Raw genomic sequence first — 25666 nt, 5'->3', positions numbered from 1 at the left:
TAACATGTAGTGCTGCAATAACTAGCCGATCAACTGTTATCATCCTTCATTACCTGTACAAAAGGATATCTTCAAGATAATAAACCCGTGGAATAATTTTACCCAATTCATAATTCTCCACTAGCTTTATACATCCAATGGTATAACAATATGAATGATTCACTATAAACAAAGGTCTTTGTTGACACTATAATCACTCCATTCAATTGAAGTAACAAGTTTGAAACAAGCAAGAAAATACACAGCAGGTCTGATCAGTCAGTCGTCCTCTTCTTCATCATCTGGTAGCCCAATGTCATCTCCAACACCATCTAGGAGTGAGTCGACATCCTCCCCCAACTCTTTCAACTTTATTGTCAGCTTCTCCACCTTGCTCTGCTCCTGTCCAAGGCAAACTAGCAGATCACTCAGTTCTGCCTCACTCTCCTTCTGGGCTTCTTCTCTTGCCTCAGCCTTTAGTGCCTCAACGTCTGGGTATGGTTCTCCTTTCCTCAACGCATTTACCTCCGATTCCAACCTAAAGTTTTCTTGTTCAAGACTGTTGTACGCATCAGAGAGGCTCTTCAGATCAGCTTCCAGCTTACTCGCTAGGTTGCAATACATGGATGCATCAGCCTCAATCTTAGCCTTTTCTGTCTTGAGCACCTCAACCCGTTGCATTCCTTCCTGAAGATCTCTGCGGAGAGTCTCAGTCTGGACCCTCTCCAGTCCTCCACTTGAAGCCCTCTGATCAGATCCGGAAGCATCACCTCCACCAGCTTCCATCAATTCCTGGGCCAGAGTTGCATTCCGACCAAGAAGATCCTAACAGACCATGTCCGAACAATTCAGAAATAGGGATATGTACATGCAGGCATGATGATATAGAAAAGGAAGATAAAATGTGTACCACAATAAGAGTCATGCATAATAGAGTTGACCTTGATATGAGGAAAGAAAAGCAAAGACAAGCTACAATAGGTACCTGCATCTCAATACACTGCTTCTCTACAAATGACTTTAGCCGTTTTATATAGTCCCCATCGCTCTCCCCACTCTTCTGTTCCAACTCTGCTGGCACCACCACTACGCTATTCTTTGGGCGACTGTAAATTTCCACAATGCTGTCTCTAATATGTTTCTCCAGCCTCTTAACAAAATTGACAAATTGAGCATCGAAGAGTGATGTGAGAATTGGATGCTCATCCTGCTTCTGACTGGTCCCATCAATGTCATCAACTTCTTTAATCTCCACCATACTAGCAGCATTAGATCTAGTCAGTGACTTACACAGTCGGGCCGCCTTTGCCGAGGCAAAAAGGAAACTTTTCTGCATCTCATCAAACTTGAGCAAGTATGAGGTCAGCCCTATCTTCTGGCTAATGGCATCTACCACCATAAAAGAATCCTTGGCACTGTCACCAAATTTGTTGTAGATAACACATTCACCTAAAAGAACAGCGGCCAAACCCCTTACACACACAGTAGCAGAAGGGCTTGACACCAGTTCAAGCAGAATTGTGAGGTGAGGCCTTGAATCTAGAAAGGAATGAACTGCTCTAGGACAATCTGCCAGCCAAGTGACTAGGAGTTGCAAGATAATGGGTTGTATATATGAATCTCCAACTGAAGTCGATTTTTTGTTTTTGTGATCATTTTCCTTCTTTTTCAAGGAGGCGGCAAGAACCAGATACTTTACTATGAGGTGCAAGAGTGGCTCTGGGGCACCCAAGGATGACATTGGTGCTTCAATTTCAATTTGTATGACCTGAAATGTTGAAACAGATAATTAGACAAGTATAATCAGAAGAAGCTGCTTTCTACCCATTCAATCCTAGTTTCAGAATTGCGGGTTTCCTGAAACCTTGAAGAAATGGATTGCAATGAGCTCAGAATCTCTGAAATGCTCTATGGCTTTCCATGACAATGCTTCCATAAAGTATATGTTTACTTTTACTTGGTCACATCCAAAATGGGAGAGAGAAGAGGGAAAAAAACCAAAAAAAAATGTTTTTTTTTTTGGGGGAGGGGGGGAGGGGGGAGGTGGGTTTGGAGAGAGAGAGAGAGAGAGAATTACCCATTCCTTGCACTGGATATTATCCTTCAGTATGTAAGTAAGAACACTAGCAGCTCTGCAACAAGTCTGCAATCAAAACGCATTAGCTGCATAATTTTCAGTGTAGCAAGCGATAACAACCTATGTTCTATCCTGATCACATTGTGCCAAGCGGCGGTAGTTTTGAGAGAATAAAAAGGGCATAGTCCAATCAACAGAGACAAAATCTCCAAGTTCAGTTCTTTTTTTTTTTGGGGGGGGGGGGGGTGGTTGGGGGTTAAATAATTGTTCTAGGTTCACTGATAGTTGTGTTACCTCAAGATCTCCATCAGTCTCGGTCAAAGTAAGACCACGTAATAGCATGCTGCCACATAAAATCAAACAGTTAAAGGAAGATAAACATCAAAGTAGTGCCAATATTAAGTTTTAGATGGTGAAGGATGAAGAATAGGAGCTTCAGCCACAGTAACAAACTTAATTAGTCAAGATTGTTGAGATGTGAAACCTTCCAAATGACATCTTAACATCTTCAGGAGCATGAGTCATTGATTGCGGTTGAGGAATCATCGTGGATGCTAACATTGCTTGACCATCTGCATTTGTCTGAATTAAACAAAGTGGAAACCTATTAAACCATAAGGCGCAACATAACAAGAAAAAGCACCCGAAGACCATGCAAAATTAGAAATATGAGTATACAATGTTTCATGGTCTATATATAGTTTCTAGTTTCATATCCGAAATTCCCCCTTCCATGGAACTAAGTTCTCTGTATCCTTGAGTAGAGTACAATCTGTGAGCGACATTCCAATAAATTCATCCATGTGCTTCAGCAAGATTGTATTATGCTGCCCACAGGAAACTACCGCAAGCTAAATGCAAGTGAAATTGAAATCGTTATAAATCATAAGAATGAGGGGAAAGAGTTTTAGCAGGGTACTTTCACATCTTTCTTTTCTCTTTTTGACAGATCAGATGATACTCTCAAATTCTTGGGTGTAGATCAGCAACCGAAAAATTCTTAAACTGCTCACTTTCCAACATAATACAATCGCCATACACAACCAATGGCTTCTTCTTCATTACATTCTAATAGGCCATACATAAAAGGAAATGAGTACTACAAGGTTTGAGTTCACTGTCAGAGACAAACCTCACAAAGAACTTGAAGATGTAGTCAGCTGCTATGAACTCTTGTAAACTGGAAGTACTACAAGGTTTGAGTTCACTGTAAGAGACAAACCTCACAAAAGCACTTGAAAATGTAGTCAGCTGCTATGAACTCTTGTAAACTGGAAGTACGCAAAAGGATCCGCAGGATGGAATTCAGGGCTGGTTCAACATCTGGTTCATCTCCGAGCAATTTACTTGCAAGGGTGTCAAGATTTTGAGGATTTCTAGCAACCAAATCACCAATACATCGTAGTGCCTGAAATAATAGTTCATAATATGTAAACTCATCACATGAACTTCTCCATAATTTATAGTGAATACATGAATCTATTTATATCCTTCAGACTTGAACATGGTTGGGTCCCTCTATCGCATGGTCCTATCATGTACTGCCACAAGGCAGGTCGTGAAGTATAAGGTAATTTTAAACGTCACTTAGCATAGTGACGTTCACATTTTACCTAAAATTTGTCGTTATTCTCCCAAGGGAATAATAAAAATATTTTGCAAGGTAAAGGAGAGAAAGGAACGGGGGAATAAAAAAGATGAAAATAGAAGAAAAGAAAATGGAAAACAGCTTCTTCTTAGTGGGACTAGACTGGGAAGTGGAAAAGTGAAGCCACGGTATATTATTATTCTATTACTTTAGTGCTCATGAAGCTCTTCTGACTATATTAAGTGCAATATATACAGAAATGATATAAAGTATTCTCCAAACAGTAAACCTACTTGGGGAGGTTTTACTTCTTACAGGTAATAATGTTTAGTTCACTTGCAACCTCTTATGTCAGTTCCAGTTCATCATAATGGACCAGCATTAAAAAAGGTGAGAACAGATGATAAGGAGTAAATGGTAAAACGCACCCAATAAGCCAACTTAGTGAAAACAGATATTTGATTTTCTTATTGTGAAAGGGCATAGTGATGCAAATTTTCTACTTGTGGTTATTTACACGCCACGGTGTGTACATCGTTCTCAGTCTCTCCCTCCATGACCATGTGGGCCCCCTGTATACGAATCGTGATGGTGCTCCCATTGGCTTGGAATGGGAGATGCCATTACACACAAGTGGCATGTAGATACCATGCCCTTTCTTGAAGGATCTAAGATTATGTTTGTTTTTCTAGGTTACAACAATAGTAAAGGAGATCTATACATCTACTCAATACCATGTACTACTCAATACCATGTACTTTAAGGAAACCCCCAACTTAAGCCATATGTGTACGTATATATATGGATCCTCAAAGAAACATTCATCTTACCGCACAGCGCACAGCAACTGCAGCCCATTGGCTCTCAACTCCCAACATTAGAAGATAGTCCAAGACCTTCTTCTACAATTGATTCAAGATAATAATAAATTAGACATTTTCAGGTACAAAAGTTCAAAAAAGGAGGTTTGAAAGGTCCAACTTGAAGTAGTTAAAAGTTTTTAATACAGACCTGACACAAGACTGTTTGATTAGTCAACCTGTCAACATCTTTTCCGGGTCCAGCCTCCCGACCTCCCATCAGTAGCAACTCAATGGATTCTAATGCACTAAGCAGATTTACAGCCTACCAGCATCATATGTTTTTCCATGCAATTAAAAAAAGGAAAAACAAACACAAGAAAAACCCAAGCAAGAACATAGTCTCAGCATCCCAAGAAATACTAAATCTAAGAAGTTAAAATTAATTAAAGGGTGCATCTTGTTTTTACCAAAATGGTGAAGTGAGAAGTTGTAAGCATCTTTTAATTGTCACTTGTCTTATTCCCGAAAGTTATTTAAAGGAGGGGTAAAAAAGGCTTTCAAAATAAATTGAAAGTGGCTTATCATAATGTCATTATTAAAATCTGCACATTAATCGAGTAAGCGTGTGAAATGACAGGATTTACCCTCATTGAAAAAAAAGTGTGTTATACTAAAGGGCAAAAAAGTAAGCTTACGACTTTTTTTCACCAATATTGGTTACAACAAGATTTTCCCTTAATTAAAAGAAACAGATAAATCTGAAACTATTTAATTTATATTTGTACCTTCTGTTGGGTAAAATTGTACACACTGCCACGAAGCCTCAAAATTGATATTAAAGGCTCAAAACCAATAGTTTCCCTTAGTAATATCTGAACCAAACAAAAAGCATGATTACTACCACAAAGGAAAAACATGAATTGACAATAACAAAAGTCACAAACCTGATTAGATCCATTGTTACGAATGAGATTGTTCAACAATTCAAGACAGTCCTGTATAAATACAAACATTAGTACTGCTGTTATCAAGTTCATAGTTTTCTGAAATTATTAATTCAACAGGTTAGAAATAACTTTTAAAGACTCCTTGTCCATGGGAAAAAGAACGATCAGAACACATAATATGAGGACTCAGATTGTGCAGTGTGCACCCAAAAACATAAAAAGGATCATAGTGTGGTAGTATAAAGTAGTCATGGTTCGAAATTTCGGCAAAATGTTTAGGTTTTGACAAAAAACTGAAACGAAAAGTTATGCAAATTTAAGACTAAAAACTTTTAGACAAAACAATACAAACTCTTTGCATGGAACCCGAATTTTGACTCATTTCGTTAAAATTTCAGTCTTGCATCCATTTCACCTTCGAGATCTGGAACCCCGATTTATAGCCAGAATCCTTCATTTAGCTGCTGTATCAAGGCTTGATGGTTAACGGGGTCAAATTTTCGTACCTAGGTTGGGTTACCTTGCATATGTTGGCGATGCCACCTATAGGACTGCTGTAATGGACTTTGAGAGTTTCTTAAGGCATAGTATGACATGGCCGTCATACATGATACAGTCAAAGACATGGTTCCATCAGTCCCAGGGGCAGCATCGATCTTCTAGTGGTTTTGACCCTCCCCGAAAATCTGTAGTCTTGACATAGGCCTAGGGTTGTAACCAGTAACTTGTAATATTGAATGACAAACGGTTTCCAATTTGTAAATTGCACCCAACTGTCTATGATGACACACATTTTGACAATTATGTAATTTTAAATGGTTTTACACTTTGTTAATTATGGAATGCGTTCCAAATTTATTGCTCTTCATTCCTAATGCATATTTCAATTGTTTTTATTGAATGCTGTTTGTTTTAGAACTAAATCATGTGTAGAATAGGTTATATAAGGGAAAGGATATAATAGACTACACTATACACTAGCAACCTAGGTCTGAAGAAAACTTCCACTTTGGGTTTTTTTTTCAATCTAATGATTCAAACATGCGTAATCATGCATAAATAGGTACTCCTTGAAGTGTCATGGCAAAATTCCACTTTTTTGGCACCGAAATGGACCAAATTTCACTGAGAGTTCAGCCATTTTGCCAAAACTGAAAATTTTAACCTTGGTATAAAGATAAAGAAAGAAGAGGAGAGATGATATGTCTTTCTCTTAAGAATGAATGTTAGTTTGGTCTCTCCTTCCATTCCTCCACCCTGATTCAGGCACTTCAATTAAAGGGAGTGGGGTCCAATGTCAAATACTGTTAGCAGTACTACAAAGAAGAAAGGCAATATCAATAACAGATTAAATAGCATCGTGATTGCACTCACATAATAAATAATAAAGGAAATTTTTATCAAGCTGCTTTATCAAAGACATTGCCTTCAACTCATGCCAAAAAAGTGATATTTCTGGAATTTATGAATTTCCCCCATAATACTTTCACCTTGAATACCAAAAGCATACCTTCTATTTACTTCTTTGGTTGTTTATAACTGAAAAATTTTTTTTTTTCCATTTGCCAAGGGTAAATTCATTTTACTGATAAATACCATCTTAAACTGCAAGGCTGATAGGTATAAGATTACAAGGGCCAGGCACAGCATTTTATAATTACACACAGGATGCATGATAATCTCAGTCCAAGACTAACAGACTCTCAGCAAAAAGAATCTGAAACCCACATTACTTGCACTAAGTTAGGTATAGAAAGATTAACTTCAACACACATGAGCTTAGAAGAAGATCATGGTAGCTTGTCCACTAACAGTTTTGTATGTTGGATGAAAGTTCCTAGAAAATCACCTGCACAACAACACCTCCTTCAGAACCTCCTTCCTCTTTAATAATACTAAAGATCTTCTCAAATGCACCCTCAAAGACAACAATTTTTTGAATTTCCTGTAATTTAAGAAGCTCAATGATCAGCAGGAAAAAAAAATCATGTAAATAACAACTATGAACAATGCTGAGGGCGAAATGCAACCTCAGCTTCACGGGTCAAGTGAGTAAGGAGTAACAAAGCCTCATTTCGTATGACCTGCCAAGTAGAGTAACACATTTGAGTTTAAAAGAAGTTGCATAATCAACACAAACAAATGCATGTGTGTGTGAGAGAGAGAGAGAGAGAGATCTGAGGAACAAAAAAGTCATAAATCTCTCAACGGTTTTGATGTGCAATAGTTTTGCCCTTATTTCTCATTTTTTGAGAGGAAAGCCTAATACAGTACTTTTAAAGCTTAATCAAGGAGCATACCTCACGATCCATAAGCATATCCATAAGACGAGTTATTCCACGAGGAGTGGTAAGAATTGCTTCTTGTAGCCTGAAACAGGAACCTCAGCAGAACTTAATGTCAAAATGACTGAATGAATAACAGGCATAGGACAACAATGAAATAAGAGGTCAAAAAATAAATATTGTAGCTGAAAGCAGGATACCTATTGGGAGAATATGTAAGAAGTGCTGTCAAAAGTTGAAGTGTATAGTACCGAACATAAAAGTCCTCCTCTGCCTGCCAAAGTACCAAAAGACAAAGTTTTACAGCTAGGTACATAACACATTCAAACCCAATACGCAATGTGCAAAGATCATTTAAAATATATAGAATAAAAACTCTCACCAGCAAACTTAGAAGCAAAGAAATATCTTCTGCTTCTCTGGAAAGCAAATCAGAGTTCATTAAAGTTGCTTGGACTTCATTCTTTGGTCCCCGTGTATGATCAATAGGAGTCAAGGCGCTAATGAGAGTTTCCAGGGCACCCCGAACCTGCACACATGAAATCAAAAGCATATTAATCATCACAGTAAACACTAACATAGAGGTCAGAAACATGTTTACAAGAAAAGCAAAGAACTGTTACCAAAAAGAAAAAAAGAAATAGTAATAATATCCCATCTTTGCAGATGAGTAGAAGCTCCCAAATATTGCCTGTTAGAGGATAACAGACTTGCAATCCTGTTCATAAATATATCTACACATGGCAAAGTTGGCCGCTCCATATGAGTAACATGTTTCTCCCTGGTAGGCTGGTATCCAATTTGGAAGTCTCATATGGAAAAAAGAGAAATCATTTTTCTCACTCATTCTTATTTGGAAGATTCTTAAATTTTAAGGGCCCTTATTTAAAGGCAAAACTGAAAATCTGAAAATTGAAATACACAGAGACAGGCTGATGTGGACATGGGCAAAGCGGATAATCTAGAGGGGTCCCTTATAAAATGGATGGTATGAATTTTCCATGCATGCCCCAAGGCAGCCGAAAGTGCCGTCCCATCCACTACATCACAATAAGTTGCAAGCAACAGAAAACTTTTGATTTCATGTTCTGGCAAAGGAAAAATTATCTCAATACTACCAGACGTGGTGAAAGGATCTGCCATTATGCTTCCATTAACATAATTCCACATATATGTATATCATCATATTGGGGTGTTCTCTGCATAATTAGGCCATGGTAGTTGTTACACTCTCCGGGTGTGTATGGCAAAAAAAAAAAAAAAGATTCTGGTGTTTTTGTGTTTTTTTGGAACACATTTGAAACAGAACTGTATGTGACATCCAGTTTGTTTTTTTGTAACGAACCGGGTAAAAGAAACAGTTTTGGAGTCCTTCTGAGAAATTAGAAAGGAGCTCCAAAGAAACAATCCCATTTTTTCGGAAACGCACTAACACATTGACGGTGATTTACATTTTTTTTCACCCTATTGCGCGTCTTCAACTCTTCGCTTTTGTGCAAATGCTCAACTCATCCTCTTGCATGGAAAGAGAACTTGGTCGAAACTCGAAACCACCGAGACGAGATGTGGGTGGATTTTAAAAAATCACTGGTTTCAACCAGTTTCGACATGTTTCGATCGAAACAACCCCATATTTTGCAAGTTTCGATACTCATGCCCATCGAAACTTGAGGAAACCTGGCTCGAAACTAGGACAGACAATTATTTATGCCAGAAACCAGGACAAACACTTACTTATGCCTAATATCATTTAAGTAAAATTTCATTTACTTAAGATATTATTCATAAATAAGCAAATACCCCCTCTATTTGAATCCAATAAAAATAGTTAAAAAAATCAAATTCCAAAAGGATAAAAAGCTAACCCCCCAGTTCAAGAACAAAATCTGGATTTTTTATGGTAGGTGAAATTTTCAACTTTCTAATGTTGGGGTTTTTCTCAAATCTATAAATTCCATAAATCTTAATATGGTAAAACATTGCTAAAAAACAACAGTATGGTAAAATATTCATTCGTTTTGATGTCTAAAACATTATTTTCGTTTAGAGCCATTTTTACAGCATTCGTGCACACCAAATTAACTTTGACCGGAACATAACTCTTTCAATATAAATCAGATTTAAGCAATCTTGGATTTGTTGGAACATGGCAAGAGTTGGATTTTCATGAGGACTTTCAGGTCACGTGTTCTGTAGATGCTACTAGCTTCAAGAAGCGTGAAGACAAGCTCTGTGTCTATGATTTCTTGGCAGGTCTCAATGTAGAGTACGATCAAATCCGTGCTCATGTCCTTAGCTGTGATCCTTTTCCATCTCTGGAGCAATCATATGCTATGGTTCAGTTAGAAGAAAGCCGCCCCTATACTCAGGCCCTGGATCATAGGCTCGAGGTTGTTTCACACGCTCTAGTGATCGTGCTACTAGACTACTACTGACAAAGAATCAATCAAGGAACATTGTTGGAAACTTCATGGTCATCCCACCAATTCTTCTCGTGGTCATGCCCGATCCAACCAGGCCAATGCACACCACATTGAGAAATCTGATGCTGCCCCCATGGGTGCTTCTTTATCACAAGACGAGTTGTTGATTCTCAGGCATCTGATGACCAAGTCAGAGCCCTCATCTTCATCTTCATCGTCTGCTGCCTTTGTACCAGCCACATCCAACTCCAACTTTGCCCATTCAAGTATTTCTTCTAATGGTCATTGTGCCTCTGTTGTATCCGTTCCTTGAATATTTGATTCAGGGGCCACTGACCCTATGACTGGGCTTTCAATTAATTTTTTTCATATTCTCCATGTTCAGGTAAAGGCAAAGTTTGGGTTGTTGATGGTACTGTCTCCATTGTTTTTGGAAAAGGCTCCATTCAGCGCTCCTCCTCGTTATTATTATCTTCTGTGTTACATGTCCCCAATTTCTCTACTAATCTTTTTTCTATTAGTAATCTTACTCGAGATCTGAATTTTAAAGTGACTTTTTTCCCTTCTCATTGTGTCTTTCAGAACTTGGGGATGGGGAAAACGATTGGCGGTGGTAGAGTACATGGTGGTTTATACTTGCTAGACACTGGTTCTCATTCCACTTCCACTATAGCACACAGACTCATCAAACTGATTCCTCTTCCTCTGCTTTATCCGAGTTGCATCTATGGCATCGGCGTCTAGGTCATCCTCCTCTCGGCACCTTAGCTAAAATTTTTCCTAGTTTAGTTCAGCGTTGTAATCCGAATGATTTCTTATGTAATGCTTGTGTTTTTGCCAAGCAAACTCGTTATGTTTATCCAACTTCTGATAATAAAAGTTCTGCTCCTTTTCTTTTGATACATTTGGATGTATGGGGCCTTGCCCATTGTGTCTCTATTTTTGGCTATCGTTGGTTTGTCACTTTTATTGACAGTACTCGGACTACTTGGGTATATTTACTACCCCCAAAAAAATGAAGCTTTTTGTTGTTTTCAATTATTTCATAGCATGGTTCAAACCCACTTTGATGCTAAGATTAAAATCCTTCGCACTGACAATGGTAAGGAATCTATGGAAGGACCCTTCCAATCTTATCTTGTTGATCAAGGCATTATCCATCAAACTAGTTGTGTTGATACCTCTGCTTACAATGGCGTAGCCGAACACAAGAATGCATCTTTTGGAAGTTAGCAAGATCCCTCATGTTTGCTATGCATGTCCCTACTCGGTATTGGAGAGAGGTTGTTCTCACTGTTGCCTACATTATTAATAGGATGCCTACCCGGGTTTTGGATTCTCGTTTTCCTCTGAATGTGTTCTAGGCTCCTCCTAAAACCTTTGGCTGTGTTTGCTTTGCTCGAAACCATCACCTTCATGGCAAACTTGATCCACAGGGTCTCAAGTGCATTTTCATTGGTTATTCTGCCACCCAGAAAGGCTAGAAGTGTTACCATTTGTCGCATTTTGGTCACCATGGATGTTGTTTTTCATGAGTCAGAAGCCTATTATTCTCTATCGATCCCTCTTCAAGGGGGAGAGTATTATCCATGGGGAAGATGTGCCGCTTGTTGTTCCTCTTGACAGTCCAATACTATTACTGTTGAAAAGGATGCTATGGTTGAAAAGGATACTATTGTTGAGAAGGAGAATCTTCCAGTTCAGGGGGAGACTAGACCACTACAGTTGAATGTTCGTTCACCTATTCGTCCTCGAAGAAAGCAAGTAGACACTACCATCATTGTGCCAAGCTAACCGCCAACCTCTGATCTAGGTTCCACTTCACCTTCTGGTAACCTCTTTCCTCCTATTGATAGTGATTCTTCTCTTAATTTACCTAATGCAATTCGAAAGGGAATTAGGTCTTCTCTTTCTTGTCTTATGTTTCTATTCCTCAGAACTGGCAGGAAGCACTAGCAGATTCTCGATGGAAAAATGCTATGATTGAAGAAATGAAGGAACTTAGAAAAAATGACTTTGGGAGTTGTTGGAAACCTTTGGGGGTGCAAATGGGTTTTCACAGTTAGCAGAAAGTGAAGGGCAGTGTGGACTGGTACAAAGCCAGGCTTGTTGCCAAAGGCTTCACCCAGACTTAAAGGATAGATTACCAGAAGACCTTCGCTCCGATTGCAAAGATGAATACTATCAAAGTCATCCTCTCATGTGCAGTCAACTTTGGTTGGGAACTGAAACAATTTGATGTCAAGAATGTATTTCTTAATGGTGAGCTGGAGGACGTTTCCACAAGGCTATGATCGTAGTTGAACATAGAAAAGCAATGTTGATCATACATTGTTCATCAAGAAATCAGGTGATCACATTACTATTCTTATTGTATATGTCGATGACATTGTTGTCAATGGAAGTGATCCTGCTGAAATATCTCAAATAAAGGCCTATTTCGGAAAGGAATTTGAGATTAAAGATTTCGGAAAGCTACAGTATTTCCTCCATATTGAGGTTGCTCGCTCCACACGAGGTATCTTTCTGTCTCAACGAAAGTATACCATTGATCTTTTATTCGGGATGTTAGGCTGCAAACCTACAAATACACCTCTTGAGGATAATGCTGATGCAGGGCATCCACCAGCCCAAGATCAAGTTTCAGTCCAAGCTCAATGCCAGTCCAGACCTGGACTGAATTCTAGTGGCCTTCACAGCCCAAAATGCGGACTTCTTGGGGCAGTCAAGTCTGGCCCCAAAAGACTAGAATTTTGTTCTTGTGTCTTTTTAAATTCCTAAGCAGCATTATGTGTTGGTAGTTAGTTGTTTTTTAGTTAAGTGTCTTTTCATATTCCTAGGCAGATTTATTATTTTCCTTGTTTGTAGTTCCAAAGTCTTGGAACATGTCTCTAGTTTCCTTGGGGTTAGTTTCTAGGTGTTGGAATTCCAACAGTCCATTTAATGTTAAGTGCATGTATCCAAGAGGTAGTTTCACCTCTTCTTCCCCTGTAAACACTAAAATCGTGGAGGCCGTTAAGCATTCCAGAATTTTCAAAAAAAACTTCTTCTCTTGTGAGAATGCTTGTGAGTTTATCAAGTGTGCTTGGGTGGGACTCCTAAAGCGGACTTAGGTGGGACTCCTATGGCTGGACAACTAGTAGGACTCTAGTTTGTCAATTTATCTTATTATTATCAACAATTGGACATTATCTTCCATCACTATCTTCAACAGCCGAGCTCATGATAATAGGTCAGCAAGAACTTCATCCATCACTTATTTCACCAACTCTATTCTTCCCTCTCAGCCAGCAGCCATTCTTTTCCTAAACCCCCAAAGCTTTAGCCTTCTTCTAGCCTTATTCTCTACCAGATTTCGATCTTGACAGTAGCCTTCTTTTTAGGTCTGCACCAAACTGATATCAGAGCTATGTCTGGACAAGAGAATAACTTTGATTCAAATCCCTTCATATTCAAGACCAGAGTTCGATTGCTTAATGGAAGAACAGCCTTGTTGGTTGTTGGTGAACGATGGCATGACAACACCATTTCACAATCCATTGTGGATATGTTGTCTCAGACAGGAGAGATAGTCATCGAGCCTGCCAATCAAGTGACTGTTGAATTTGAAATGACCTCATACTATAACAGCGCTCAACGCCGAATCTTTCTGTTAAGTTATGTAACCCGATAAGGGTACTTTGGGCATTTCCTTTGTTATTTTGTTTCTTTATTTCTCTCCTTGGCTATCATAGTCGGCTATGGAGGGTATACTTGTAATTCTGTCCTAATTAACGAAATCTATAGAGAGGGGCTGAGGAGAGTCACAACTCACTCAAGTCATTCTCACATTCTCTGATTCTCAGTTTAGCTAACATGGTATCAGAGCTAACCCTATTCTGATCCAATCTCCCAAACCCTCCATCTCTTCTCTTTCGATCTCTTTTCCCTTTCTTCTACCTTCGATCCCTTCTCTCCTTCTTCTCTTGGTTTCCATCCTTCACCTTAGGGCAGCACTAATGAGGTGATCATACGATCTAGTTGCTGCCCTCCAACCTACCTCCTTTTCCCATGTTATAAATCCTTTCTCTATATCCGATAGATGCTGCCTTTCCCCTTGCGATTTTGTTGTTCTCCAAGCTTTCGAAGATTCAGCCTCATCTAATTTCTGAGTTGATCTTCCCTCTATTGGAGCTTCATCCGCAACCATCTCCAGCATCTATCCATTCCTACACCTTTTCTTTGAAGAACCCTAACCCCAAATCAATTTTCTATCCATTTCTACATCGATTTCTGGGTTTAGAGTTGCTTGCGGCTGCTGTTTCTTTTCTGGGCCGTTTTCAGTCTTCAAGAAGGCCACTTGACCTTGCTCTCAGCCTCAGATTCTGAGTTGTTTTCATTGGCCCCAACAGGATTCCTTTCCTATTTGGATCGATTTCAGCATACAAGGGTGCCCACCAGGTGTTTGCTGAATTGTCTCTTATAGTTCTCCTTTTCCGTTGAGGACTTCTTCTCTCATCACTGAAGAGTACTCGATCGAGTTTTTCAACCTCTTTCATTGGAGATTCCTTGGAGATATTGCTGCTGCCTCTTGTTGGAGAATTTCTTGAACCATCATGACAAGTTCAGACTCCTCTTCTGCAACTTCTGGGCAAGATGGGCAGCCCCGGACAGCCTCCTTTTCCTTTTTCAGCTCCAATCAAGCTTGATGGTTCCAACTATCTCAAGTGGTCTCGGACCACCTATTTGACCATTGCTGGTCGAGGGTTGACTGGCCATATCCTTGGGACCAACCCTATGCCGGCTGATGGGTCTCCGAAAGAGAAGTGGTTGTCCAATGATGCCATGGTGGTGTCTTACCTGCTGCAATCTATACAAGCAGATCTGTCCGACAATTTCATACTTCTGGAGACAGCTCATGCGATCTGAAGCACTGCCAAGGAGACTTATGGGCGCGTTGGGAATGCTGCCCAAGTGTATGAGATTCGCAAGAAGGCTAATGAGCTCACTCAGAAGAAATTGTCTGTCTCTACATACTATGCTACACTCAAGATCTTGTGGCAGCAATTTGATCATTACTCCACTTATCAGCCCTCTACCCCTACTGAAGTTGCTACCTACCGTAAACACGTTGACAGTATCCGTGTGTACAACTTCTTGGCTGGTCTGAATGTGGAGTATGACCCTATTAGAATGCAAGTGCTGAACCAGTCTCCCTTTCCTACACTGGAGCAGTCCTTTGCCATGATTCATACAGAGGAGACTCATCGGGCTGCGATGTTACAAGCTCCTACTGTTGCTAGGTCTGCCCTACAGACTACTACAGGCCTTGCTCCTACTGCCACTACTGACAGTGGTAATGTTGCCTCCAAAGAGCCTATCAAATGTGAGCATTGCCACAGGCCCTATCACACCAAGGCTCAGTGTTGGAAATTACATGGGAAGCCTGCTGATTTCGAAGCAAAAGAGGCCAGGGGAAGCTCAAACCGAAGGCCACTCTGACTGAAGCTACTACTCCTAGTGCTACAGTCACCTCTACTGTACCACTTCTTCAACCGTCAGAACCTGATCCAGATCTAGATTCCGCTGCGTTGCCTAGTCAGGATCCCTCTCTTGACTTACCTATTGCTACCCATAAGGGCGTTAGATCTTGTACCCAACATCCTATCACCAATTTTGTCTCCTATGATGCTTTGTCCCCTTCCTATTATGCATTTGTGTCCTCTCTTTCCTCTATTTCTATTCCTCAAAAATGGCAGGAGGCAATAGCAGATCCAAAGTGGAAAACAGCCATGTTGGAAGAGATGGCAGCCTTATCCAAAAATGAGACATGGGAGCTGGTGGTTCTTCCTTCGGGCAAGAAAACAATGGGTTGCTAATGGGTATTTGTTGTCAAGTAGAAGCCTGAACAGTGGACAAATATAAGGCCAGGCCGGTGGCCAAGGGCTTTACCTAGACCTATGGCATTGATTATCAGGAGACATTTGCCCCAGTGGCAAAGTTGAACACCGTTTGGGTTTTGCTATCATATGTTGTTAATCTTGGCTGGGATTTGCAACAATTGGATATGAAAAATGCATTCCTTTATGGAGAACTGGAGGAGGAAGTCTATATGGAGGTCCCTCCAGGTTTTTCTTGTGACAAGACTCATGGGAAGGTTTGCAGATTGAAAAGGGCATTATATGGGCTGAAACAATCTCCTCGGGCTTGGTTTGGTAGGTTCCATAAAGCAATCTCTGTAGGTTACAAACAGAGCAATGCTGATCACACCTTGTTCATCAAGCGGAATGGAGATAAGGTTACTCTTCTCATAGTCTATGTCGATGACATAGTGGTCACTGGCAATGATGCAGAGGAAGTCTCTTACCTAAAGACATTCTTGGGCCGAAAATTCGAAATCAGGGACCTAGGACAGCTCAAGTACTTTCTTGGGATTGAAGTTGCCCGTTCTCCCAAAGGCATCTTCCTCTCCCAAAGTAAATATGTCCGTTGTTGATTCCTAGATGTAGTGCTTCTTCCCCCACGCCGCCTATTGGTACTACTGAAATAGGATTGACCTGTAATACAGAACCTATAGGTATAACCTTTCGCTCAATACTAGAATCAACAATTGAAGCATCTGAGGCTGCATCAATCGGGGATACACGACAGAAGGAATTGTTCTATTTTGAAACTTCACCTTCAACAAGCGTAAGTTTATTTTAATAATCTTTTTTCTTTCTATCCTAAATCATATGTCTTTCTTGTAAAACTGAAAGCGGTAAATAACTAATCAGAGACTAGTTTGTTAGGATGTCACCCATGTGATACCCCTTTGGAGGCTACTACTCGACTACAAGAGAGGGATGTTGATCCAGTTGATAAGGAGCGCTATCAAAGGTTGGTGGGAAAACTAATCTCCCTCATTGCATTTGTTGTTAGTTTAGTCAGTCAGTTCATGCATGATCCCTACTCCACCCATATGGCTGTTGTTCTTCGTATACTCTACTATTTGAAGTCAGCTCTAGGGAAGGGGATTCTCTTATCTCCACATGATCATCTCCTCATTGAGGCTTACGCAGATGCTGACTGGAGTGGTAACCCTAACAGAAAGTCCACTTCAGGCTATTGTACCTTTGTCGGAGGTAACCTTGTCACATGGCGAAGTAAAAAGCAAAGTGTGGTGGCTAGGACTAGTGGTGAAGTAGAATTCCGCGCCATGGCCCAGGGCATATGTGAACTATTATGGCTTCAAAGTTTGCTCCAAGATATTGGTGGTTCTGTTCATCATCCAATAATGCTGTACTGTGACAACAAAGTGGCAATCAGCATTGCTCACAATCTAATGCAACATGATTGTACTAAGCATGTGGAGATCAACAGACACTTCATCAAGGAAAAGTTAGAAAGTGGGCAGATCTATATACCCTTTGTGAAGTCAGGAGATCAACTTGCAAATGTCTTCACTAAAGGGCTAAGTGGAAAGTTGTTTCATCCTAGTTTAGTCAAGTTGGGCATGCATGATATATATGCACCAACTTGAGGGGGAGTGTTAAGTTATGTAACCCGATAAGGGTACTTTGGGCATTTCCTTTGTTATTTTGTTTCTTTATTTCTCTCCTTAGCTATCATAGTCAGCAATGGAGGGTATACTTGTAATTCTGTCCTAATTAATGAAATCTATATAGAGGGGCTGAGGAGAGTCACAACTCACTCAAGTCATTCTCACATTCTCTCATTCTCAGTTTAGCTAACACTTTCCAAGTTCAAAGAGAATTATCAAAGTTGTTTGTGGTTGGCTGGAATAGCGACAGGGTGAGATTGATTCGATTGACAATATTTGTATCCTAAAACCCTCGCATCTACGCAAGACTCAAGTTCTGAGAGGATTAAAGCCACTTGACAACACCAACCGTGCAACCACAGGAAGAACCGACTGGATCAACACAAGAAGCAACAATGATTGAAGCATCGTCAACGACAGTTGAACAGATCGAAGATTCTACTGAGACAGAATATGTTGAAGAAATTAAAGTACACAAACCAGAAGAAAATCAAGAAGACCAAGCTGAAACAGCAGATGAGAACGTGATCGATACGCTCAGCACTTCCATTCAAGCAAAGATTGCTGATGCAGATCCGTAGATTTCTGCGGATACTTTTTCCACTATTGAGATCAAGAATAGTGAAATAGTTTCTAAAGAATATGTGGTTACACCCTTTGTAATTGAATTGAACCAGAAGTGGGAAATACTGAGTTATCTTTACGCCCAAGTTTTTTGAAGAACGTGAACCGCACTTGCAAGACTATTTCAAGCTTCAGAGAACTACAAGAACATTGTTACAGACTGAAGTCCGATCTCCATCATACCAAGCTGATTCCTTCCTTGACCAAAACTCGAGGTTGAATTTTTTCTAAGGGGAGAATTGATGCAGGGAGAAATTGGCTCACAAGATTGTTTTCCGGAACCTGGTCCACATGTTGGTCCAAGACCAGCACCAAGCCAAGCCCAGACCCTGCGGATAGGCTGGCCAAGACCTGGCCCTGCTGAGTTTATTTTATTTGGTTTTTTTGGTCCAATTGGTCTATTATTTTGGAACAGCTGCTGGAGAAGACTTTTGGTAATTATGGACTTGTAAGTAGTTGACACATTCGCCGATATTGCATATGTGGTTAAAATGATGTTCTCAAACATATAAGTCATGAAAATATGTGTAGGGTGGCAGTTTATGTTTGCTTCTGCTAAGATGCATTCCGTACATGTTTCTATTTATTTGTAGTGACATATGTTTTTTCAATTTTACTACACAGCATTTGGTAGTACAGAATTACTCCAAAGTATCATTAACACAAAAAACTGTTTCTGAATCAGAAACAGTAATTTGGAACAGAAACGTTGCGCTACACACCCTCAGATTTCAAATCAGAAACGAAAGTGGTTGATCAAATCAAACACCTATGTAACAGAAAATATACTTAGAAACAAGGACAAGAATTAGTCACCATCTCTACATCATCACGTTCTTCCTTCAAGACACCCATAAGCACTGGGAAGCCTGTAAACAAAAGAGACAGAAGATGCATGACATATATACAGTAAAGACATCTTAAAATTTCCTTTTAAAACAAGAAACAAGCACTCACCCATTGCCCCAAAAGCTAGCTGAGCAGAATGACTTTCTGCTACAACAGACTGAAGTTCAGCAATAGCAGTACGCCTGTCCTCTGCTAAGACACCATTGCTAATACGGTCGAGCAAGCGTTCTACATAGCTATTGAAACAAGCAATACAATACAGATTAATCACACGAATAGCATGCAGGCATACATGCAAGCAGACATCACCAACAACAGTAAGCAATTATCAACTGTACAGAGACAAAAGAGAAAATGGCTACAAGCCTCTTTAGACCTAAACAGGCATGATGCCAATAAATTGTTTCATTTATTAGAAAAAAGTAAAAGGAAATCATTAACGAATAGGAAGGAATAGCTGCCCCTAACCATACAGGGAAAGCCTAGAGGGAGGAGTGACTTTAGATTTGTCAGATGCTTCCCTTGTAGTTTTTTTCCTGTGTCCACATTTGTCATGTCAGATGCTTGTATGGACGCAGCTAGATACTGGTTTGGAGATGAATGTCTTTCATCTAACCTAGCTCAACTTGTCCTACTAGAATGTTTCTTTTTATACTAAATTTTTACTGTCTGTTTCTTATGAGTAGCTTTACTAAAAAACACCATAATTCACATAAAAACATATATACTTTTGTGCACTACCCTTATTTTTACTTACAATCAACTGACCTTTTTCACCTACATAATACATTGGTATCTAACATATGAAAAGGCAAGAGAATAGAAAGTAATCTTCCATAATTTAAGCATCAAACAGTCCCAATGAGGTTGACTTTCTCTGCGAAGAAACTTGGATTACCAATTTTTTGAGATACTTAAATACATGTCAAGCATAATTAATCAACTAAATCATGTCCACTTTCCTGAATTTTTGGGGGTTGTCATGTCCATGTCTAAAACACCCGTGTCAGCGTCCATCAAGGTTCAAGAACTCGGTTTCGGTACAAGTTTCGCCCAGCCAAAAAAACCGAGTTGGGCCGAGATCTCAGCGAGTTGGTGTAATTATTATTTTTTTTTTAATTCAAAGGCTTGTTTCGGTGGGTTTTAGACCTAGTTTGGGCCTGAAACTTGGTACTCAACCTATTTTAGACCATTTAAACACAATGACACTATCATATTTTGGAAAAACAAAATCCAAATCATAGTTGTCAAGGCGCCTTGGTCGCCTAGGTGGGTGCCTTGGTCGCCTGCTTGGTGTCGCTTTGATTTTGACCCCTCTCCAACGCCTAGGGCCGCCTAGACTCCGTGACAACTATGGTCCAAATAGGAGTTTCACTTCGGACCCTAGGTTGGTAGGCAACGACGTACTAATAGGCCCTATTCTATACATAATTTAGTAATTGAAAGCAATCAAATCATACAATTAATATAAAACAACTTAAATAAATATAAAAAATGTAAAAGTATACAATACATCAATCTTAACATATTACATATATCTCTATCATAAACCACCATCGAAAATCCTCAAAAATCAGGTCAAATGCACACTTCTCTCTCGAGTTCACCGAGACAGTTGATTTCTGGAGAGATCTCGACTGTCTCAGTCGAGATATGTACATTATAAAGGTAAGTTTGGCCGAGTTGGGGTAATATTTCATTTCACCTCAAGTCTCATTTTGCCTTTTTCAAAAAGAGAGATTACCGAGATCTCGACGAGTTCTTGAACTATGGCATCCATACATCAAATAAAAAAAATGAAAGTGTGGATAATCACTTCTTCACAATGGTCTTCGAATTTGTCACAGAAAAATTCAGAATTATTCCTTTTTTTTAATAATTGAGGCAAAATCTCATGTTTGGGCACCCAAACCATTCTCCAAATCGAGTTCTTATTACTTACCATGTGTTCAATGGTTAGAGGATCAGGACGGGTGCTAAGTGGGTCCCATGTAGTAGATCAATGATATTATAAAAATTTAAAAAAAAAAAAAAAAAAAAACTCTGCATGAATGGATGATTCCAGTATATGCTTTTTAATCATTCATTGGGATGGTCAAAAAGCATTGAAACATGGTTTCAGAAGTTCTGAAAAGTGACACTTGGATCAGACTGTTAAAAATCCTCTGCTTATGGCATTCACACTGAAAGGAATTCTATCCCATATACCAGTAAGTGGGCATGTTATGGAGAGAACAATCAGATAGCCGACCAGTCTGCAGAACAGGGGCCGTCAACAGTTTTCTTCCTTTTTAAGGCCATGCAGTTCCTCGACAGTTGAACTCTTCAATATGAAAAACACAACCAGCTATTGAGCATGTACTTGTTTACGACTGCCTTCTGCTTTTAGTTTTTTGGCAAGAAGGAAAATAAACAGACAGGTGGAAGCCTCCTTTTATTAATCAGTATTTGTTTTAAGGTCTGCCTTTTTTTCTTTCACAGCCAACATTTCATCGGTCACTAGCTACTCCTACTTCCCGCCCAACCCTTTGCCCTTCCCAGTGGGTGTTTCCTGCTTTGCAGGAAAAGAGGGGGGGGGGGGGGGAGGGTAGTGACTGAATTTAGCTTATCCATGTTTTTTTTCAAATTATTATATTTGTATAGAATTTTGAGACTCACCAGTCTCACACAAAGTTCCAGTGATGCTCAGGAATATAAAAAAGAAGGGGAGGGGGGAGTGACTGAATAAATCAACTTATCCATGTTTTTTTTTTCAAATTATTATATTTGTATATCACTATGAACTCACCATGCTCACAGAAAGTTCCAGTGATGCTCAGGAATATAAATCAATTGGATTATTACGAGTGTTAAAAAGGCAGAAATAGACCATAACATGTTCTGAAGTCCAAGCACACTTAATATCAAACCAGTTTGAATTGAGAATGCATAAGGATCATTTCAGTGCACAATAGTCTTTAACGATAAGAAATTCCGGAATTGGAAATAAGACAAGTTATGTGGGTTTGCCATGATGGTAAGTCTAGCATTTTAAATTCCTCCCATGTTAGGATTATAAAATGATGCTAAGACTTACAGAAAAGGAGAGTTAAGAAGACTTTATATAAACAAGGAAAAGAAAGAAACAAGACATCAAAAGAATGAAGCACTAAGAAACACATCAGTACGCTTAACTATCTACTCCTGAACAGCAGCAGCAATATAAGATCAATTGAAGCCTGATAAACAAAGCAAATGGCTGCCACCTACTCAAACTCGTATACTAAACAAAACACCAGCAAAAAAAATTCTAAATCAATCCAAATATCCAATACAGTTGATTTTAAAACAAGTGCTGAAAAGAATGGTACAATTTTGCATGTCTGTCACCTCAATCAGAATTGTTCACCCTATACTCAACTTCAACATCATTACACCACCACCTTCTGGAATCTATTTTGTCAGGGTAAAAACTGCATGAATGATGCATCACTCAATGACTTATAATTTTTTAGAATTTTGAGGTTTTTTTTATTCCCAGAAGATAGAAAACCTACTCAAAAAGCACAACAAAAGTATTTCCAGAACCAATGGCTCCTACAATAATATTTACTCTCAAAGGACCCATCCAGGGGTAGATGTACATGTGAAATAGAACTCTTTTTCCTTCTTGAACTTATAAATTTACGTCTAAAAAGTGCCTCGACAGCAAAACTAAGGTTGACAAATAAGTAAAAGTTAGTGAAAGAATGGATGCCACACCACGCAAACAATTTGCAGTAATTTTTTTTAAAAAAAAAAAAATCAAAATAATCAAAGAAAATCCACATCAATCAGCACATGAAAATTCTTCTTTAATCTTGGAAGTTATCATGAGAGGGAAAAACCCAAAAAAATACAGAAACGAGTACAGCTTACCTATCCTCACTGGAAGCAGAACTTTCATTCCCAAATACAAGCCCAACAACCCCCTGCACAGACCCACAGTGCAATGTTAAAAAAAATTAAATAGAAAAAATGACCATATATTTGATAAAAGCTTTACTAACTGATATAAAAGGAAAAGACAAGGAGAACAAAATCTAGATGTATCCAAGGTTTAAAGTATCAATATTGGGTATCGTATCGGAAGGGTGAATATTAAGAGACGTATCGTATCAGCAAGACACAAAGTACAGTACATACGTGTGGAAATTGTCAAGAAACATTGTTCTGTATTTGTAGAGGTATCTTTTGTCACCTTGGACACTTTCCTCACAAAGAAAAGCTTTCCAGCTTTTGCTTAAACACTTTTAACCTCAGTGGCTCCATAAAGAAAACTTAAAACTTGAATTTCAAGCACAAGTTGCTAAGCAGTGTCATGTGCTCCACAAATCACCCTTTCATTGATTTTATCAGGCAAGCAGTGAAAAAACATTCTATGTTTCAACATCTATGCCAAAATATTTTGATAGCACTCAACTAGAAGCAGTCCCCCTCCCCAACTTGGACCCCCTAGCTTGTTTCTTTCGGAAAAAAAAAATCCTAACGGAATTAAGGACAGAAATCCCAAGCACGAGCACCCTCCCCCCAACCAAAAAAAGAAAAAATCTTGAAAAAGAGAGAAGATCTCTAGAACAAATATGAGCTCATAATTTTATGCAGCTGGACTAATCTGACGTGAATGTAAATTAGAAACAGTTGTGCACAGCCAAGAAATCGTTATTTGGGACCTTAACTGTAACATGAAGAAGGAACATGTAATATCATAGCGCTTGAAATTAGGTGGACTTAACCAGCAGCTAATCAAAGAACAGATATAAGTTCAAGTAATTCAAATCACACCAAGTATTAGGCAGTAGTCGATCAGCTCCATCCTCAATGCTTAAAAAAAAATACGCAAGTTAATACTAAGCTCAGATTAGTTACTAAAATATTACACCAAAATTTCCCCCAAACTATACAGTTTCTTAACCCTCAAACGTATTGACATCGTTCAATCCAAAAAAAGTTAACATACCTAAGCTGTAGATGACTATGACAACGACATTGCCAGATAAAACTCAAAAGCAAACAGAAACTGCGACACCATTTGAGGCTAAACCACTTATACATCTAAGCAATCAAAAATTTAACAGGATCACAACAACAAAGTAAATAGACCTCCGCCCATGTTCCATGCTGAGAGAGAGAGAGAGAGAGAGAAATAGAGCACCTTGTAACCAGATACCAAATCCATTTTGCTTCGTAGCAGAGCACCGAATTCGATACGAAACGGGAAGAGCAGTTACGAATACGCAGCAGAGCCTCTCGGAAGAAATGATTTCAAGCCCCCACCGATCATCGGCCTAATACATAATAAATGGAATTTAAGCAAACGCAATTACATATAACCTAAAGCTTTAACAGTGCGGAGAGAAAGAAAACAGATACAGCAGAATGCGTGTCAAGAATGGGGATCCTTGAGGGGCAGATTAAAATATTCGAAAATTCTAGTCTCACAGCAACTGTGATCTGTCAGCCAAATCAGATGTCTTTAAAATTTGGGAAGTGTTTCTCTATATGGAAGCGGGGCCTACGCCCGCTCTCATTGCGTCTGTATGTGTCCTTCTCAAAACAAGGGGCAGAAATATCCCATCACATGGGTAAAAGAGAGAGAGACACGGATGAAAATCCTCTGCAGTACCGGCGGGGTGGCAGTGCACATCCAACGGCATAGCAGAAGCCATGTGTGCCACCTGGCCTCTGCTATGCCGTCGGATGTGCACTGTCGCCCCGCCGATATTGTAGAGGATCCTGGTCCAAGAGACACATGGGAGTGTTGAAGTAAGCCACACTCTTGGACAGAGATCTTAAATTTTGGAAAAGAGAACGTTACCTGTTGGGTGCGTATGGTGCTCTTCCGTTGTGCCCAGACATAAGGGCGGGTGAAATGACAGTTGCACCCCTGAAAAATTCCACTTTTCCATTAGGGTGCGACTGTCATTTTGCCCGCCCATATGTTTGGGCTACGGGGCAGCGCACCGTGTGTACCTAGGTAGTGTTCTTTTTCCCTAAAATTTTATAGGAAAAAGAACACTACCTAGTTGTGTGGCTCTTGCACCCAGACATAGGAGCAAGTGAAAGTACCGCTCTACCCCCATGAAATCCAAAAAATGTGTCTATGTTGATGAATCTCCTTCTCTTCAATATTGATCACCTCCTTAATCGTCATCGTGCGATTAAAGTTACATACCATATACTCCATCTTTGTTCTACTTATTTTACCCAAAAAAAAAAAAACTCTGTTCTACTGAACCTAAGACATTTTGATTCTAATGTTCATCTCCAGAACTCCAATTTAGCGTTAATCCTTACTTTAGTCTCATCTACCAACACAATATCGTCCACGAAAAGCATATACTAAGGAACCTCATCTTGTATATCTTTAGTTAAATCATCCATGACCAACGTAAACAAATAAAGGCTTAAGGTTGAACCTTTATGTAACCTAATGTTAATTGGAAATTCACTACCTTGGTCCCCCATACTTCTTACGCTAGTCACCACACCATCATACATATCTTTATTTATGTTCATGTATGTACATGACACTCTCCTCTTCTCCAAAA

At 39.4% G+C, this 25666-nt stretch overlaps 1 protein-coding gene across 3 annotated transcripts; it reads right to left on the bottom strand.

Moving 5' to 3' along the window:
• Positions 1–216: 216 nt before the first annotated feature.
• Positions 217–24376, bottom strand: LOC122670789 (golgin candidate 6-like). 3 transcript variants are annotated; one of them, XM_043867772.1, is made up of 19 exons: positions 24271–24376; positions 22995–23047; positions 19206–19333; positions 19065–19117; positions 8062–8208; positions 7880–7953; positions 7695–7764; positions 7425–7478; positions 7244–7339; positions 5392–5442; positions 5233–5319; positions 4656–4769; positions 4475–4546; positions 3279–3464; positions 2541–2638; positions 2351–2399; positions 2057–2122; positions 965–1747; positions 217–804 (listed from the first exon to the last, which is right to left on the bottom strand). In XM_043867772.1, the coding sequence occupies exons 1-19, from the start codon at positions 24292–24294 to the stop codon at positions 259–261; spliced, it is 2751 nt and encodes a 916-aa protein (XP_043723707.1). In that variant the 5' UTR covers positions 24295–24376; the 3' UTR covers positions 217–258. The 3 variants fall into 3 exon arrangements, with proteins under 3 accessions (XP_043723707.1, XP_043723706.1, XP_043723708.1); XM_043867771.1 differs by having other exon boundaries at positions 19206–19336; positions 24271–24365; XM_043867773.1 differs by having other exon boundaries at positions 4475–4543; positions 19206–19336; positions 24271–24365.
• Between the last annotated feature and the right edge of the window lie 1290 nt (positions 24377–25666).

The sequence above is a fragment of the Telopea speciosissima genome, chromosome 8, assembly GCF_018873765.1.
Source record: "Telopea speciosissima isolate NSW1024214 ecotype Mountain lineage chromosome 8, Tspe_v1, whole genome shotgun sequence".
In the NCBI taxonomy this organism is placed as follows: Eukaryota; Viridiplantae; Streptophyta; class Magnoliopsida; order Proteales; family Proteaceae; genus Telopea; species Telopea speciosissima.
Note: the sequence above shows the minus strand (reverse complement) of the source record. Positions and strands in the feature narration are given on the sequence as shown.

What these genes read in the sequence shown, in the direction of transcription:
- LOC122670789 (XM_043867771.1), bottom strand. Translation starts at nt 24,294, where the DNA reads ATGGATTTGGTATCTGGTTACAAG. An exon ending in CTTACATATTCTCCCAATAG is followed by an intron (nt 7,765 to 7,879) that starts GTATCCTGCTTT and finishes TTCCTGTTTCAG; the next exon opens with GCTACAAGAAGCAATTCTTA. An exon ending in AAGGAGGTGTTGTTGTGCAG is followed by an intron (nt 5,443 to 7,243) that starts GTGATTTTCTAG and finishes GTATTTATACAG; the next exon opens with GACTGTCTTGAATTGTTGAA.